A 16380-nucleotide genomic window follows, 5' to 3' on the forward strand; every position below is an offset into this window, starting at 1 on the left:
ACGAGAAATCTGCAAGTTGTAACACCTATAACCTATTAAATAAATACCTTACTACTACTTACTAAGTCCTTTAATACTTATAGGGTGTATATAATTATAGAATTATTCTATACCCTAGTAATAATAGTACTCTTAGCTTATAAATCTATATAGATACTACTTTTACTAATAATCTAGATACTTATTAGTCCTTATTAGGCTATATTATTATAGCTTTAGGCAGTTTACTATATATAAAGAGTAGGAGATAGAAGCTTATTAGTATATCTATAATAGAAGCTAAGTTTATTAACCTTACTCCTACTATTAAACAAGCTATCTAGATAACTTAAGTTCTTACTAAAATAGGTTATAAGGGCCCTAATACTTAACTAATCTAGCTCTATAATAATAATAAGAACGCCGTCTAATTTACTAATAGTATAGAGTTTAATACTACTATAAAATATATTAATCTATACTACTAGTATATTAAGTAGGTAGTTATAAATAGAACTATAACTATCTCTTATATCTCTACTAATAAGATAATTGCAGACGGGCTTACTAAAGTATTAGTAATAGTTAAGTACTACTACTTTTATAACCTTATTAGGTATAGACTAATATAGTAAGTTTTCTATTTAGTTAATATAACTACTTATATATCTACTCTACTATAACTATCTCTTTTCTCATCCTAGGGGGTATATTAGTAGTCCTATATAATAATACTAAGCAGTCTCCTATTATATCATCTCAGCTACAGTTTACCTAGATAACTACAGCTTATCTAGATAATAACTTACTACTTTAGTCAAGATATACTTATCTATCAGCTTCGCGCATCTTAACAAGTTCAGGACTCATTGGTAGTTAGCACCAGCTACTGCTCCCCCTAGCAGTTTCAGCAGTATATAGATAGCTCTCAGAGTAGCCTTAAATAGAGTCTTCAGTTCTCTCATCTTACTTCGTCAGCCCTCTTTACGGGTCAATTCGTTGTCGAGGTTCCGAAAAATTGATTCGTTTTGAGGACGGCGGCCAGTAGATGTCCTGAAGTTATTCTCCTAGTTTGCAGGACTTGTTAACGATCAGTCTTTTTCACGTCAAGCACCGAGCCTTACCTTCCATTCTGGAAGCCATTCAGTAAGTCCCTTCACAGCGTACTCCGAGTCTGTCGCGATGACAAGGGCGTTGAACTGGGCGTCTACCCAGCACTGATCGGTTGGTGTCTCCGCCCTTATCTTGTAAATGCCCCAATGCATTCCTCCGTTGACTCCCAATAGCTCTGCTCGTTGGTTTGTCCTTCTCTCGTTCCCACTGAACGAAGAGTCAAATTGGTCTGACCTGTGTGTACCTATGGCAACGCCCCATCCGGCTTTCGCTCCTTCGTTCCCATTGCTGAGACATGCACCGTCAGTGAAGACGACAGGAACTTCATGAGAAAAGTAACGCTCTGCGGGTGACTGAAGGAAAAACCGTTCGCATTCTTGACACAGCAGAAACATCTCGTCGTAACTCCAGTCGTATCTGTTGGAGAGCTTCAACGCTCGTTTGCGAATCCAGGTACCCCTTGGCATTTCAGACATGTTGACGGATAGAGTGAGCACAGCCTGACAATTAGGTGAGAGTGAAGGAGAGGGTCGGCCTACTTATAAGCAAAGGAGAATGCAAGATAGCTAAGTTTGCGCAAGGAAAGACAAAGGCATCGGTTTGTCACGTTTCTGGTGCCCAATTTCAACCAATCTTTCCTTCTCACCGTCAAGGATTCAACGCATGCCAATGGTCATTGAGGTTGCCCTTGCATATGGCATCTGATTGCCCCTCTTCTCTCAAGCCTCCCACCACCTTCCATCGCCAGCGGGTGGTCGGTGATCGCGCCCCGTTGTAGAAGATGGCTCGAGTAAAAATTCAACACTCGTACATATGCGGCAAAGCTCCCATCCACCAGGGACTGGAAACAACTGCTGCGAACCGGAGCGACTTCAAGTTCTTGCTCTGGTTCTACATCCAAGGCATGGTAGCAAAAGTCGTGACCCACGCTGCGAATGTAGGAGCCGAAGAGTAACATTCACGCGACCCGACAGAAATTGAAAGAAGACATTCAAGCTCCAACCTGCGGAGTCTGCGAGCTCTGAGGTACCGGCACTAAACAGCGTACATGGCACATCAGTTGCAAATCTGAAGCAAGCGAGCTTTGTCGCCAATCTCGACTGGTACCGATTGGCATTCGTGAGAGGTCGATCGACGGTACCTACGGTGAGTCTGTGATTTTTGGCTCTTGAAAGAAGGACGAGAGGGCACATTCAGTCAGCACTTTGTAAATGAATTTCGTACCTAGACCCTGAATCGAAACGCAACTTCGTCGCATGCATAACGACGTTACCAATCTCTATCTACCTGGGCGGGAACATTGCAAGTCGCATCGACTCGACTTGTCCCGTGAATCGAAAACCTGGCGAAAAGCCGCAGAATGTTGGCCGAATTGGCGGGCGCTTGCTTCAGCCATTCTTTCGGTTGGCGTAAATCTTTGCGACTTCTTGAGCACGCTCTTCTGCGAGCTGAATCTCATACTGTGAGCGCCAGATGGGATTTGGGTTCAGCGGGATCTCAGCCTTCGTCATCGGCTCATCATCGTCGTCGTCGTCAGTGTCCTCCTCTTCCTCAACCTGGGGGCCAGTCACAACGTCACCTTCACCCCTGTCAATGAGTGCCTCAATTACGTTGGCGGTGTCGACGAACAAGATGGGCGCAGCTCCGTGGGTATTCCTGGTTGACGCCATCTTAGCGAGGAACAAGTTGCTCGTCCTCATGGTCGAAAAGAACACCATGCCCGCCACGTATGGGAGCTGAGCTGCTTTGTCTAGAAGATTAAAGCAGGTCATTGTTGACAAGACGTCGTGGGATTCTTCTTTGATGGATTGAAGGACCTTCCAGCACTGGATATGCATGCGGAAGTAATTGAAGGTCATTTCGAACATTTCGCCTTGCAGTGCGTTGCACATCTTCTTCAAGAGTCCGGCAATTGGAAGTCGCTGCAAACTCTTGGTTTTTTTGAAGTCCTGTGCTTGACGGCGGGCTTGATTGCGGGTGGGGCGCGACAATCTCATTCCGAATGTGACTTGCCACGGCTTGATACCTTCCTCCTCATTGTCATCGTGACTCCACATGATGGTCTTTTCCATGATGTTTCTGAGCTCGTCGGGAGTGAACTCATGCCGATATGAGTTTCTGCAGAAGCGGTCTATGAAAATCAGGGCAAGTGGAGCTTGGTGTGGAAGTGGTTTAACTCCAGCTTTAGAGGACCGGAAATAACGACGTGAGTCCTTGGCAAGAGAAGCAGCGGAAACGCCGTGAGTAATGAAGAAACGTCGGCAGCACTGGTCTAGAGTCTCTGGCGCTTTCTCTCCAAAGAGTGTCTCGCCTTGCAGCTCGATGAAGGTCTCTAGATCTTTCCATGGCTTATCAAGCAGCTTCTCGAGGCGGACAGCGTGATAAAGGTGACAGACGGACGTAGTGGCGTTCCGCGAGCCGGCAAAATTGACGCCAAGTTCGTGGAAGTGTGCTTGAAGTTTGTACTTGAACAGGCCGCAGTAGACTGGGTGTCGGCGAAAGAAGTAGAACGTCTCCAACTCCGGCCATGTTGGATTTTTCTTCGCCATGCATTGGTAGACATCCGTTCTGGTGCTGGATTCAATCTCCCCCATGAGGATGTCCATGGTCTCGTCGGCCTTTGCAGACCAAGGCTTCAAGCCAATTTCCTTGTAGAACTCTATGGTCTCTTTCATTGTCGACTCAATCTCTTGGGCAGCCTCGCACAACTCATTGTAAGGCCGGATGACGTCTTGTCGTAGAAGGTGGTGAACGTCGAGGAAAAGCTGGACCGCCAGGACATTCCAGAACCTAATCTTACCAGTTTTCAGCACAATTCTGAAGCCACGGATCAATTCGTCCTCAGGTGTCGCCTCGTCAGGGAATGCAGCTCTGACGTGGAGAGTGGCGAAAGAGAAAAAGTCCTCGATCAAAGCGGAATCTTCCATGTATTTTTGGCCGGGCGTTTTGGAGTGTCTACTGCTGGTGGGATCATAGTGACGATCGCGCAAACCGGCTTGGAGCATCGGGATATGGTGAGGTCTGGACCTCGCGTCTTCCGCGAATTGTTTGAGGAAAAAGAATGCGTTTAACATGACCTCCTCTTCCATATTGTAGAACGGCGGATTTTTGTTGTATTTTGACTCCACGGGTTCACGAATGTCCACGCCGTAAACGTAGTGATGACCCATAGCAAGTGCTTCCAAATGGTGTGCGACACCGCCGTGTTTCTCCATCGACGCAGGCATGTCGTTTTCCAAAGCACGCATGAAGTCTATCGCTGTGTTCGTCGCCAATGAAATCGCGATGATGTCGTAATAGCCATATTTGTAACCGACCCATAGGTTGTTCACGACTTGACGGATTACAAGCATGTCGTCCAGCAGCAAGGAAAGTAATGTGGCCCTCTCGTAGATATCATCGAGCTGTTCGGCCTCAAAGTCTGGCAGTGGTCGTTCGGGAAAAACAACATCGGGTGCGTTGAGGAATTCCTGCGAAGGCTCTTCAACATTCAGAGCTTCAAAGCTGTTGAAAATCCTATCGACTGGACGGTCTGCAGTTTTACGCTCCTCAGTCGTCGACTCGGGTGGCAGAATCGGGGCCAGAACTTCCTGAACGCGTTCCAAGATGCCCACGAAGAAAGAGTGGTTCTCCTTTGAATGCTCTGAAGCAGCCTGCGCGGCAGCAACTGTGCCATGTTTCTTACGGGTGCTGATGGCGCGATCCAGTGTCTTGGCAAAGTATGATGGGACTTTGACACGCGGGTTTGTTTTGGCTGCGATGAAATCGGCAAGAGAGATGAAGTCTTTGATGGCGATGACATACGCGGGCCTTCGGCTTGCACCATTTGCCGCTGCACCTGCGGCGCTTGCTGCCTGCTTGGCTTCCTTTCGTGCCTTTCCTTTGAGACGTCCCGTGGTCTGAGTGCCCGATTTCTGAGCGTTGGCCGTGTTTCGGTGGAGAAGCAAATCTTCAGGATAGCCGCAGCTTCGAGCAGTGGTGGCGAGCCATGACGCGACGGTGTTCGTGTCTTCCTTGTACTGCTGATAGCTCGAAGTGAGGAAATTGGAGAGCGCCGGCGGGACCTGCATGATGGCCAAGCTCTTCAAGCTTGCAGACTTTTGCGTCAGCGAAGATCATGAGCAAGGAAACTGAAGAGTGAGGAACGCCTGGCTTACCTGTTTTCGAATGCTTGAGCCAAAGGTCCAGCTTGCGCGCCGACCGCAGTGACGCGGTGCCAAGATCACGCGCAACCAAGATGTTTAGAGTTGAAGCGAGATTTGGTGTTGTGAAGGTGCTGGCGGTGAGGGAGGAGGAAAGCGATCAGGAAAAGCCGAGAAACGCAGTTTGCGTGTCGACTGAAGTGAGCTGACTACCGTGGCTCGACCGCGATGGCTTGAGGGGCGGGTGACTTGATCGTAGTGACTCGAACGTGACTACAGCCACTTGACTGCAACGTCTTGACGTCAATGATCTGAGAGGAGCGATTCGAGAAAACCGATCAACCTTACCGCGGCAAAAGAAGCTTCTTCAGGATTGAGCTGTGGTCGAGTGTTGAGGAAAGGTTGGTCGGCAGCGCAAGTGACTTGACGGCAACAGCCTGGCGCCAATGATCCAAGGATAAAGCGCAGGCGAGCGCAGGTGGAGGAGACGGAGCAAACACACGGTGAGAGAAAGCGCCTTGCGATGCGAAACGCAATGCGGTGTGGCTTTGAGGAGAGGTCGGTTGGCGACGAAGCAAACAACCCAAGTCGAGAGCCGTGAGCGGTCGTCCGCGTCACGGCAGCAGCCAATTCACGAACAGCTTCACACACACAACATGTGAACTTCAAGCTTCCCAAGCGCTTTGACAAATATTCACCATGGATTTGATGACGCACACTACGACGTCCGAATCACTGCAAACGCGTCAGCTACAAGGACCAAAAGCGCGGGAAGCAGCTCAAACAAACCAGTAAACAACCTCAAAATTAACACTGCCGTTCAGGATCACACCAGCCAGCCATGCCACCTGGCGACAGCGCCACGACAGAGCTCTCCAGCCACAAATTTTGCACTGTACAAAGGACATCAGCAGCGCAACGGACCAGCAATGTCAACCGGAACACGCTCGGCCTCTTCGTTCTCTCTTTATGCCTGATTCGCCCCGGCACTCGGCAGACCTCGTCACCGATGCGATCCTCAAGACCAACAAGTAGAAACAAGAAGTAGATAAATACCAACCCATCGACCGAGCCTCTCCACAAGCCCCTCCCCTCCCACGTCTTCACCTTTCATCCACCCACCTACCTAGGTATACACAACCTCCGCGAGCAAGACGACTAAACACGAGAAAATACATTCAACAAAAGAAGCCAGACTAAAAGTACAGGGGTGACAGTATTGGGTTATTTGCGTGGGTAAACAACAGCAACATCAACAGACATGAAGAAGAGAGACGGAGACGAGACGGACAAGACAGGTCGGTGAAGTGAGCTGCCGTGAAAGAAGACTACAGGGACGCTGCGGGAGTGAACCAGTAAGTGGCCGAAGAGGAACCTCCATGGTCGAATCGCCGTGCGTCGTGTCCTTCTACGACTATCGCTTCATGTATTCACCCGCCACGGCCACGGCCCCGTCCATCTTTTCGTACACTCGTACATCCGTCTCTTCGCGCGCTCGGGCGCGGCGGGGCGCGTGGGTGGAAAGAAGATTGCATAGCATCGTAGCGTCAATGTCGTTGAAAAAAGAGGCAAGAGAGAAAAAAGCAACGCACCCCCCGAATGAGCCCACCCGCCCAACCAGTCCTTTTTCTTTTGAGCAACAAAACATCTGTACAGCCGCCTCAGCCGCGCAAGAGAGCTTTTGCGTGTCTCTCTCAGCGCGACCAAACAGGAGGAGGAGGAGGAAAAACGAAGCTGGCCAGTCCCAACCATTCCAAAAAGAATAGAAGAAAGAACAAAAACGCCTGGTATCATGCTCTCTTCTCCGTGTGGTGTGCGACCGACATAAGAGTGTGTTTTTTGGTGGTTCAAAAGAGATTGGTTGACACATTATTCGTCAAGGCGGGAGGAGAAGGGGGGAAGGGGAGGAACGAATCCCATCAAGAGACGCTGAAATGGCTAGCGACGATTCGGAAAGCCGATTCAGTGCTGCGGGGGATGGTGTTGCCCTTGATTTTGTCTCGTAAGTCCTTGTTTGGCCTAGGTCCAAGTCAGTCAGATCCGTTTCGTAAACGGCAAAAGTTGGCGAACGTACCTTCATCAGTTCAATTCTTGCCTTCAGATTCTGCGTCACTTCTGCTGCTCTCTTCCAGCTCTCTGCTCCGCTACCGCTTCCCAGGTTGGCGGCAGTGCTCATCCTCGAGCTGCTGCCTCCGTTCTCCGTCGAGCCACCCATCGACGGACTGGCGCGTCCACCCATCCCGGAGCCGGACTGACTTGAATGGCTGCCGGATCCACCACGCCTTATTGGACTGAGCTTACTGCTGCGCGAGTCCGAACGGCTCATGTCGCCAAAGTTCTCCTTGCCGTCGAAGCCCGGAGAAGTCGGCGTAAAGTTGCGCCTGCTGAACCCGCCGCCGTAGCCGGGATCACCACCGAATCTGCCACTGCCCCCATTCATGCCAACGTCGTTATAGACAGACTCGGTGTTTTGCTCGTACGGCTGCGGACTGGACGCTCTTACTTGGCGCGCAAGCTCGCGTTTGAGGCGCTCGACCTCCCTCTGCTGCGCCTGCACCGTTGACTCTGCCGCCTCAGCATCCGAGCGCGCACGCACCAGTTGCGTTTCCTTGGCCTTGATGGACAGGACGTCCCGAGTGTGGTCCTCAATCAACTGCGCATTTTGATTCTGCAACTCGTGAATTTGCGAAGTCATCCGCGCCTTCTCCGCTTTGAAGTCCTCGGCTTGCTTTCGGAGGTGTTCAACTTCAGCCCGTAGCTCTTCCAACTCGGCTTTTTCGACAGCACTGAGGCCGGGGGCTGGCGCGGGGGCAGGAGGTTCGGCGGGAGCAGCCTGGGGTTTTCCAAGTGGACGACCGGCCAAACCACGACCAGCGAGGCCTCTGGGAGCTGGTTTGGCGGCTGGGGGCTCGGGATCTTCGATGAGCGGTGGCGAGGGTGCGCGTTTGGGTGATGTCGGAGCGGCGCCAGGCTTCTTGAGCCCAAGTCGCGGTTTGGTGAGCCCAGTCTTGGGGCCGGTAAGCTTTGAGCCAGGCCGGGCGGTCGGCTTCGGGGCGAGTGGTGCTGCTGCTGGCTCCTCTGGCGACGCTGCACGAGCAGCTGGAGCGGGCTTCTTTGCTCCCAGGGTCGGCTTCTTCCCAGCTGGCTTCTTGCCCGCGGGAGCTGCTGCTGGCTTGGGAGGCGCTGCAGCCTTTGGCTTGTATTTGGCCTTGACTTCTGCCAAGTCGTGGAATTCCTTGATTTTGGTCTTGCGAATGTCATCGAGGCCGTCCAGATGCGGGTTCATCAGCCGGTCGCCCATAATTTTCCACAAGACACCCAGCACCTCGGCACCAGCGTCACGCTGCGTCGCTTGCGATTCCGTGAGGAGCTTTGTAGCGGCTTCTGCAATGCTCTTAACCTCTGGAGGCTGTGGCGCATCCCTAGTCGACTTAAGCACTCGGATCAACAGACGGGTCGACTCAAGTTTGACTTGGGGGTTCTTGTGTTTGAGCGCCTCGAGGATCTCTTCGAGACAATCGTTCAAGCTAGTCGCGGCAACACATGCTTCAAGAGCAGCGCCCAAGGCATCCGCGACCGCTTGTTTCTTCTCTTTTAACCTTTCAAGCATCGGACTGAAAACAGTACTCCGGTACTTTCCAAAACTCTTCCGCAGACCTTTGGCGAAAATCTCGACACAGTTGGCCGCAATTGTTACTACGGCGATGTTGGCGTCCTTCATCGACTTGGCCAGTCCGCGCATAATTTCGTCAAAGGGTCCCTCCTCCATCGCCGGTACATTGATGGCAGTGTGGAGATCGTCCAGAGCTTCTTTGCGATCCTTCCACTTGGATGACCCAAGCCTTTCGGAAAAGTCCTTTGGTATCTTGGCCATGACATCGACGGCCATGTATTCCGGTTCCAAGTCGACTTCCGCCTCCTCTTCAACCCCTTCCTCTGCTTCGTCTCCTCCCCCGGCAGCTTCTGCGGCCTCCGCGGCTTCTTGCTGAGACCGTAGGAGTCTTTCTTGTTTCGGTGCCGGTTCTTCCTTGACCTTTTCAAAGAGCTTGTCCAGGTCTGTTTGCTGCACAGGCTTCAGATCGCCCCAGAAAAGAGGCTTCATCGCCTCCTTGAGCCATCGGTAGAACTCCACTGTCAAGTTCTGGGCCTCGGCACGGACATTCTTGTCGGCATGGCCAAAAACCTTGGGAAGCGACTTGAGAATCGGTTTGGGCTCGACGGTTTTGCAGCCGTACGCATGTACTATGGCGGCGAGGGCTTTGAGCGCGGCAGCAATGACTTTGGGTTGCTTGTGGGCAAGGATCGGGAGCATTTCTTCGATGACAGGATCGGCGCGGTCCATCTCAATCAGCAGCAATAGAGCTTCTTGGGCCTTTTGTTGTGCGGCCGGACGACCAGTGAGACCCTTTTCGACGAGCGGTGCGATGGCCGTGGCTCGAGTTCTACAAATTTCGAGTCAGTTGGCCGCGAATCCAGCGCTGAGCTGGCAGGAAACACGTACCTGACGGTGCCATTGGTGCCAGCAATCTGGAGAAAGGAGCAGTACGCCCCCATGGCTTCGGTCTGGGCAGCAACATTGGAATCTGCTATGGCCCCTTTCCACAGGCTCGAGTCCAAGGCAAACTGCTTGACGACAGGGTCGGTCTCGCCCACGGCCTTGTCAAACTCTTTTGCAGCGGCCTCGTATCCTTCCTTTCTGACCTTCCAATTTTTGTGCTGGAAGCGGTCGGGCAGCGGCAGCGAGGAGAAGTCCTCTTCCTGGTCCGCCATGGTGGTGGCTTGCGGGGGATGGGGTTTGGTAGAAGCTGGAGAGGGTCGGAAATCAGCAGAGCAGAGAGGAGTAGACTAAGGGCGATGTCGTTGGGAGCAAGGTCGAGGGCGCAAAAGGGCCCCTCTTTGCGGGGTGGTCAAGGCGGTGCGCAGCGATGCGGTGGGTGACGTACGTGCTATCTAGGCGGATCGGGCAGGTCGCGAGTCCAGGCTGGGGTGTGTAGAGGGTCGGAGAGGTGCAGGTCGCAGTTGACAGCAAGGCGCAGCGACGAGACGGCGTGGTTGTAGAGGCGTGGGCTGGTGGGTAACTCAGACTCAAGTCTGGTCGTGGTCGTGGCTAGAGGCAGTGTTTTGGTGCGTGTGAAAGAACAACAACGGCCCTTCGGCAGCCGACTGGGCCCGTTGCTGGGCGGCCAAACGGTGCAACCCTTCGGGACCAGCGCAGCCGGCATCGCTCGCACCGCCAAAACACCATCGAGGCCATCTCCCTGCACTGTCTACTTTCAATTGCCCGTCGCTGCTCGCCCAGGCCAGGCCAGCATCGCATCGCATCCACCGTGCCCGCGCCCTCGCCCTCGCCCTCGCCCTCGCCCGCGCCCGCGCCCACCGCACACCCTCGCCGCCCACGCAGCCCTACCCGCTTCCGCTTCTGCACCTTCGTATCACCAACAACGTCGTCCTTGGAAACCTGTCTGCTGGACCCCTCCACCCCGCTCACCTTTGAACCACTCTCGCTTTTGAAGGGCGCACCGACCGACTGCGACCGGATGCGCCCATCGTCGCCATGAGCCAGATTTTAACCCAGCGCCAGGCTGATGAGCTGTACTTTGTCTCCACCGCCTCTACTCCAAAATCGACCCCCTTCTGATTTTCTGCCGCAGGCACAAGGCAATTATAGCTTATCTGGCCGTCTCAAACCACCCCCAGAGCGCCGCTGCCCTCCAAGAAGAGTGCGAAATCGGCGAGTCCTTTGACGAGACCACGCGAAAGAAATATGAGGGGCTTTTGGAGAAGAAGTGGACCAGCGTGGTCCGCCTGCAAAAGAAGGTTGCCATCTTTCCCCACCCACCGCCGTGTGCATTTGCTAAATCTCTGGCGCCTCAGATTATGGACCTCGAATCAAGAAATCAAGCCCTCCAAGCCGAACTTGACTCCACCACGCCCGCCACGCGCCTACGCAAGAATGAAGATCCCACGAGTTGGCTACCCAGAGCGCCCGCCTCTCACAGCCTGCAATCCCATCGCCAACCCGTCACATGCGTCGCCTTTCACCCCATCTTTACCTCTCTGGCCTCGGGCTCCGAAGACACTACAATCAAGATCTGGGACTACGAGTTGGGCGAGCTCGAGCGCACGGTCAAAGGTCACACAAAGAGCGTGTTGGACGTGGATTTTGGAGGGCCGCGTGGAGGCACCTTGCTTGCCTCGTGTTCGTCCGACCTGACCATCAAACTTTGGGATCCGAGCGACGAGTACAAGAATATCAGAACTCTACCGGGACACGATCACTCTGTATCTGCCATACGCTTCATTCCAAGTGGGGCTGCTGGCTCGCCTTCTTCTGGAAATCTTTTGGTGTCGGCGTCGCGGGATCAAACACTAAAGATTTGGGATGTTACAACTGGCTACTGCGTCAAGACCATCCGCGGCCACGCGGACTGGGTGCGCGACGTGGCACCTAGCTTCGATGGGCGATGGCTGCTTTCGGCCTCAAACGACCAGACTGCCCGACTCTGGGACGCTGCCAACGGCGAGCCAAAGTGCACATTTGTCGGTCATGATCACGTCGTGGAATGCGTTGCATTTGCCCCGCCGTCCGCATACGGGCACCTTGCGACCCTAGCTGGTCTCAAAAAGCCTCCACCAGCCAGCTCCTCGGCCGAGTTCCTCGCCACGGGGTCACGCGACAAGACAATCAAGCTGTGGGATGCCCGAGGCACGCTCATCAAGACGCTGGTTGGACATGACAATTGGATACGCGCCATGGTCTTTCATCCTGGCGGCAAGTATCTGATCAGTTGCGGAGACGACAAGACAATACGATGCTGGGACTTGACACAAGAAGGCAAATGCGTCAAGACCGTTGCAGAACATGGCCACTTCATCAGCTCGTTGCGCTTCGCACCAAGCGTGCGCAAGGAGCCTCAGGTCAACGGCGATGCCAACGGAGCTCCCGCCCAGAATGGAACGAAAAAGGAAGACCCGGACGCCAACACGACGATCAGATGTGTGATTGCGACGGGCTGCGTTGACCTGAACGTGAGGGTCTTTGCGTCATGAGAACTCCACGAGTCACGAATACACCAAATTTTGCCACACTTTGAGCAGTTGAGCGAGCAAGCGAGCCAGACCAAAACGAGGGTTGGCAAAGCACGTGTGGGGAGGTATAGAGGGTTGACGCCAGGCACCGCAGGCAGCGCCGAGAACCAACGGTCGAAGTCGAGACAGGCGGGGGACAAAGGGAGGGGCCGATTCTGCCTGTGGTCCCTCCGCCCTCGTTGTGCGCGAGGCGGTAGTGAGTTTATTTGCATACCCTTGGCGTTGGGTTCGGCGCGAGAGGAATCTTGTTGTTGCCAGGGAACATGATGGGGAAAGGGTGGCAGATATCCGTGCTGTCTGTTGTGCTCTTTTTCTCTCGACGTCTTTCTCCTTTTTCTCTCCTTCACTCCCCTTCTCCGCCCCTTCTTTTCTTTCAGCCACGTACGCTTGGGGGGCCTTTCCCTCCCTGTTGTCCTGTGCTGTAGGAGTTGATGATGTCCTATGTACGATGTGTTGTGCGTCTGCAGCCAGTTCTCCCTGCTGCTGCAGGTGCCGGCCATTTCCTCATCATCTTGCCTACACTTGGATCTTCTGCAACATGTATAGTGAAGCGCATTGTTATATTGTAATGCTCTCAATGATTGACGATTCATTCTTTTCATTTAGTCGTTGTGCGCTGCCGGTGATAGGCTTCCCAGCTGTCAGTGGTACATAACCCCAAAGTCGTCGTTTTGGCCGCCACTGCTTGCCGATCACAATGCCTTCCACACATGCTCTTTCTCCCAAGTCACGACATGGAAGCACAAGACAGAGCACCACCACCCATCACACAGCCTCAAGCCATTGCAGTTCGACATCAGAGCAATTTCATTACAAGCGCACAGCGCACTATACACAACACCTTCCCCACCACCTCTTCCCCCTCATGACCCTCACCCCTCACTCTCCTTCTCCGGCAAACACCCCTTCCTCGTCTCACTCCCTCCCCCGACCTTCTCAAAGATGATATCGACGCACTCCTCCCCCTGCTTACACGGCGGGCCCTGCCCACACGCATTCTTCTCCTCCTCCTTCCGGCGCTTGCGCTCTTCCTTCTCTTGCTTGCGCTTCGCCTTCTCTTCTTCTTTTCGCTGCTTGGCGTCCTCTTTGCACTGCTTGCGCTCGTCGTGGTCGGTGATTGTGTCGCAGTCGGGAGGAGGAGGCGGTGGTGGGTTGTTTTCAACCGGCGGCAGAGGGTCTGGTGGGATGACGGGGCCCGGCGTGTTGAAGGGGTCGGGCTGGGGCTGCGGGTTGGGGTCGCGGCGTGGAGGGGGCGTGTCGTCGCCGAAGCCACAGCGGTCCTGGGAGGGGGATGGAGGTTAGTTTGGCTGTAGGGCTGCGCGTGGGGAAACTGTTTTGGGGGATTGGAGATGTTGTTGGGGGAAGGGGCGTCAGTGGGGGAGGAAGCCTGGAGGGTGAGACATGTGCGAGGATGTCGACGATGAGGAGGTGGAAGAGATGGAGGAGAAGCCAAACGGAAGACCTCGTCCCCTTCCAACATCCCATCGTGTCGACTTGGCCGTCACCTCGACTTGCCCCAGGCTCACCAACCAACGCTCTCCCTCGACCACACCACCAACCCCCAGCGCAAACAACAACACCAACAACAGGGCGGGCAAGGCACTTACATCATACACCGGCTCCGGGCCCCCGCAATTATCATAACACTCCCTCGCATTACGATTCGCACACTCGCAAGACTGCACCCCGACGTCAGCGACGCATCCAACCAAACACGGCAAAATAAGCTTCTCATCGCCGCTCATGCTTAAAAGCGAAAAAGGCAAAGACGTGGTGATCTCCGCCACGCACGCGACACAACCTCGACCGCCTCAACCACACTTGAATAAAGCAACATACCTCAGGATACGACTGGATGCAATAAATCTCCTCGCAGGGGCACTTGAAATTAGGATTCGGCTTGACGGCCGGCGGCGGCTTCTCCTTGCGCGGCGGCGGCGGCGCTGGGTTCTCCGTATTGGGCTGTTTAGGACATGCCTGCGCGCGTGTTAATGACCAAGCTTCATAGGTATAGTGTGCTTTGTGTATGTGCTACAGGGCCGCGGACGCGACTCGAGACGGGGACCAGAGTGACGTACCGCAAGTGCAGGGACGGGACAGGTGAGGCCGGCGGCTTGCTTTTGGTCCGAGCAGTCGAGGATGGCTTTGTTGCGGCAATCGCAGCCCTAGATTGATGTGGTTAGTCGATGTACTGTAGGTGGGTGATTTTGCGGCATGTGGAGAATTTACACGTACCGCTGGCTCCTCCTGCGGACATTCTGGAGGTGGGCATGTACATTGCGTGTCTCGCACAGGACCGTCTTGTGGTGCCGGGACGGCCAATGCAACAGGCAACAAAGCCAGGAGAAGATAGAAAGGTTTCATAGTCGCGATGGTCTAAAAGAATATTTTCATGTTTGTAGCACGACGACCACCACGCTTTATGAAGGCACGGTCGCCTGGAGCTGATATTATATGGTTACGAGCGCATTCTACCGTCAATCAACCAAAATCCACGCCTGTGGAGTGCCAACTGGCCGAGGTCATGCGCCACACAATAACCCAAGACGACCGCATCCCTTGTCCCTTTTCCCCCACTGGTTGCGTTCCAGCACGCACGAGTCGGACTCTTTTGCCCCCTCCAGAATAACTTTTTCCTCAGGACGCAGTGATGTGGCTAGTGTGTGTGCCAAGAGCAAAAGCAGGGCGGGCGCCAGAAGGCGGGAATGCCGGAAGATGCGGAGATTCGCTAGTACTTGGCAGGCACCAAGGAAATCAAACCATGGGGCTCGCTGGGGATGGTCCTCATTCGGTTCCAAGGGTGCTTGGCAGGAAGAAGAAATCTGCCGAACCTGGTTTCTTCAGCTGATGTGGTGTTTCGCTCTCGCCGGAAACGAGCAGAGGTTCCTTGCTTCGCCCAATCATGTCGCAGAGACGGCTGTTTCGTGGGCGAGTTTGTTCGAGTCAAGCTTGAATCTGTAGAAAGTCTAACGGACATTTACAGTGGACATGCCGCCGGTTGGCATGCACGATTCCGCAGGAGATCTGAGTCCCAGCCACTCATTTTTTGCCCTTCTTCAGCCTGGATGCCGTGCGTTCAAAGGCCTCGTCAGGTGGTTCATCCATTGGCGTCTGTCGCTTGTTGCCTTTCTTGGGCTTGGGTGCGTACTTCGCTTCAAGATCATCGAGGAAGTTTGAGGCACGTCCTCGCTGTCTTCGCTGTATCATTGCAGCGAGGTCTCCAAGCGAGTCCGGAGCGTCATTCTTCTTGTTGGCCTTTCTCTTGATTTTATCACCCTCTTCCAGAGCCTCTTGCTTTTCCTTCCTTGCTCGCTCAAGCCTCCTCTCGCGACTCCTCTCAGACTCTTCCGTGTAGTTCTTCTCCGGTTCGATGGCCTTTTCTGCAATCGCAGCATCGATGATCGCACGGAAGCGCTCCTCATCTTCGAGAGGATTGCTGAGCATGATGACCTGGTAGATTTTGCCCATGCGACCCTTGAATTTGGTGTAGGCTTCCAGCAAGTCCTTTTTCTCTTCCTCGCCTCCCTTGTACTCGTTCTTGAAATCTTCAATCGAGGCTTCGGTGACGACTCCCTCATACTGTGCCCTGTAGTAATCGGTCCAGTTGAAGTCATCATCCTCAAGATCAACAGTCTCTTCAGTGCGACCAGTGGTGTCGTAACGAGAGCGTCGACGAGGGTCAGAGAGAACAGCGTAGGCAAACGCAATCTCTTGGAATTTGGCGTGGGCAGCCTCTTTGTCTTCAGCCTTGTCTGGGAGAATGTCAGCAAACATGTCTGAGTTGAGACTCGGGTGAAGTACCTGGGTGGTGCTTCAGAGCTGCCTTGCGATAGGCGGATTTGATATGGTCTGCGGTTGCATCTTGCGCGACTTCCAAGACGGCGTAAGGATCGATGGATGTGGGAGGCTCTTCATCGACGAGGTCCTCGAGATTGTGGTCTGGAGCTTTCCTTCGAGGCATCTTGGGCTTGGAGGAGATGGATATGATGATGGGTGGTGGCTGTTTGGGGATGTGAAGATGGAAGATGGGCGACGCGTCGAGGATGGATCCGCGGCG

General features: G+C 53.6%; 6 protein-coding genes across 6 annotated transcripts; 1 reads left to right on the top strand and 5 right to left on the bottom strand.

The window, feature by feature from the left end:
- Positions 1 to 652: 652 nt before the first annotated feature.
- On the bottom strand, positions 653 to 1593 carry J3D65DRAFT_453270 (ribonuclease H-like domain-containing protein). Its single transcript, XM_066796367.1, has 2 exons — positions 1104 to 1593; positions 653 to 1046 (listed from the first exon to the last, which is right to left on the bottom strand). Exons 1-2 carry the CDS (start codon positions 1566 to 1568, stop codon positions 954 to 956), a joined length of 558 nt encoding a protein of 185 aa, XP_066652775.1. The 5' UTR covers positions 1569 to 1593; the 3' UTR covers positions 653 to 953.
- A 789-nt stretch (positions 1594 to 2382) lies between these two features.
- J3D65DRAFT_453328 (uncharacterized protein) lies at positions 2383 to 5656 on the bottom strand. Its single transcript, XM_066796370.1, has 3 exons — positions 5583 to 5656; positions 5250 to 5521; positions 2383 to 5181 (listed from the first exon to the last, which is right to left on the bottom strand). Exon 3 carries the CDS (start codon positions 5160 to 5162, stop codon positions 2481 to 2483), a length of 2682 nt encoding a protein of 893 aa, XP_066652776.1. The 5' UTR covers positions 5163 to 5181; positions 5250 to 5521; positions 5583 to 5656; the 3' UTR covers positions 2383 to 2480.
- A 1540-nt stretch (positions 5657 to 7196) lies between these two features.
- J3D65DRAFT_669483 (armadillo-type protein) lies at positions 7197 to 10004 on the bottom strand (the record flags this gene model as incomplete). Its single annotated transcript, XM_066803205.1, has 3 exons — positions 7197 to 7253; positions 7309 to 9676; positions 9736 to 10004. 3 exons carry the CDS (start codon positions 10002 to 10004, stop codon positions 7197 to 7199), a joined length of 2694 nt encoding a protein of 897 aa, XP_066652777.1.
- Positions 10005 to 10622: 618 nt separating this feature from the next.
- Positions 10623 to 12435, top strand: J3D65DRAFT_453279 (nuclear distribution protein PAC1). Its single transcript, XM_066796368.1, has 3 exons — positions 10623 to 10826; positions 10886 to 11051; positions 11109 to 12435. Exons 1-3 carry the CDS (start codon positions 10789 to 10791, stop codon positions 12282 to 12284), a joined length of 1380 nt encoding a protein of 459 aa, XP_066652778.1. The 5' UTR covers positions 10623 to 10788; the 3' UTR covers positions 12285 to 12435.
- Positions 12436 to 13062: 627 nt separating this feature from the next.
- J3D65DRAFT_660183 (uncharacterized protein) lies at positions 13063 to 14712 on the bottom strand. The gene is made up of 5 exons (XM_066802567.1): positions 14559 to 14712; positions 14402 to 14488; positions 14163 to 14300; positions 13931 to 14002; positions 13063 to 13603 (listed from the first exon to the last, which is right to left on the bottom strand). Exons 1-5 carry the CDS (start codon positions 14685 to 14687, stop codon positions 13196 to 13198), a joined length of 834 nt encoding a protein of 277 aa, XP_066652779.1. The 5' UTR covers positions 14688 to 14712; the 3' UTR covers positions 13063 to 13195.
- Positions 14713 to 15362: 650 nt separating this feature from the next.
- J3D65DRAFT_557028 (uncharacterized protein) lies at positions 15363 to 16284 on the bottom strand (the record flags this gene model as incomplete). Its single annotated transcript, XM_066797293.1, has 2 exons — positions 15363 to 16075; positions 16125 to 16284. 2 exons carry the CDS (start codon positions 16282 to 16284, stop codon positions 15363 to 15365), a joined length of 873 nt encoding a protein of 290 aa, XP_066652780.1.
- Between the last annotated feature and the right edge of the window lie 96 nt (positions 16285 to 16380).

Source organism: Phyllosticta citribraziliensis (genome assembly GCF_038025025.1).
Source record: "Phyllosticta citribraziliensis strain CPC 17464 chromosome Unknown J3D65scaffold_9, whole genome shotgun sequence".
Classification (NCBI taxonomy): domain Eukaryota; kingdom Fungi; phylum Ascomycota; class Dothideomycetes; order Botryosphaeriales; family Phyllostictaceae; genus Phyllosticta; species Phyllosticta citribraziliensis.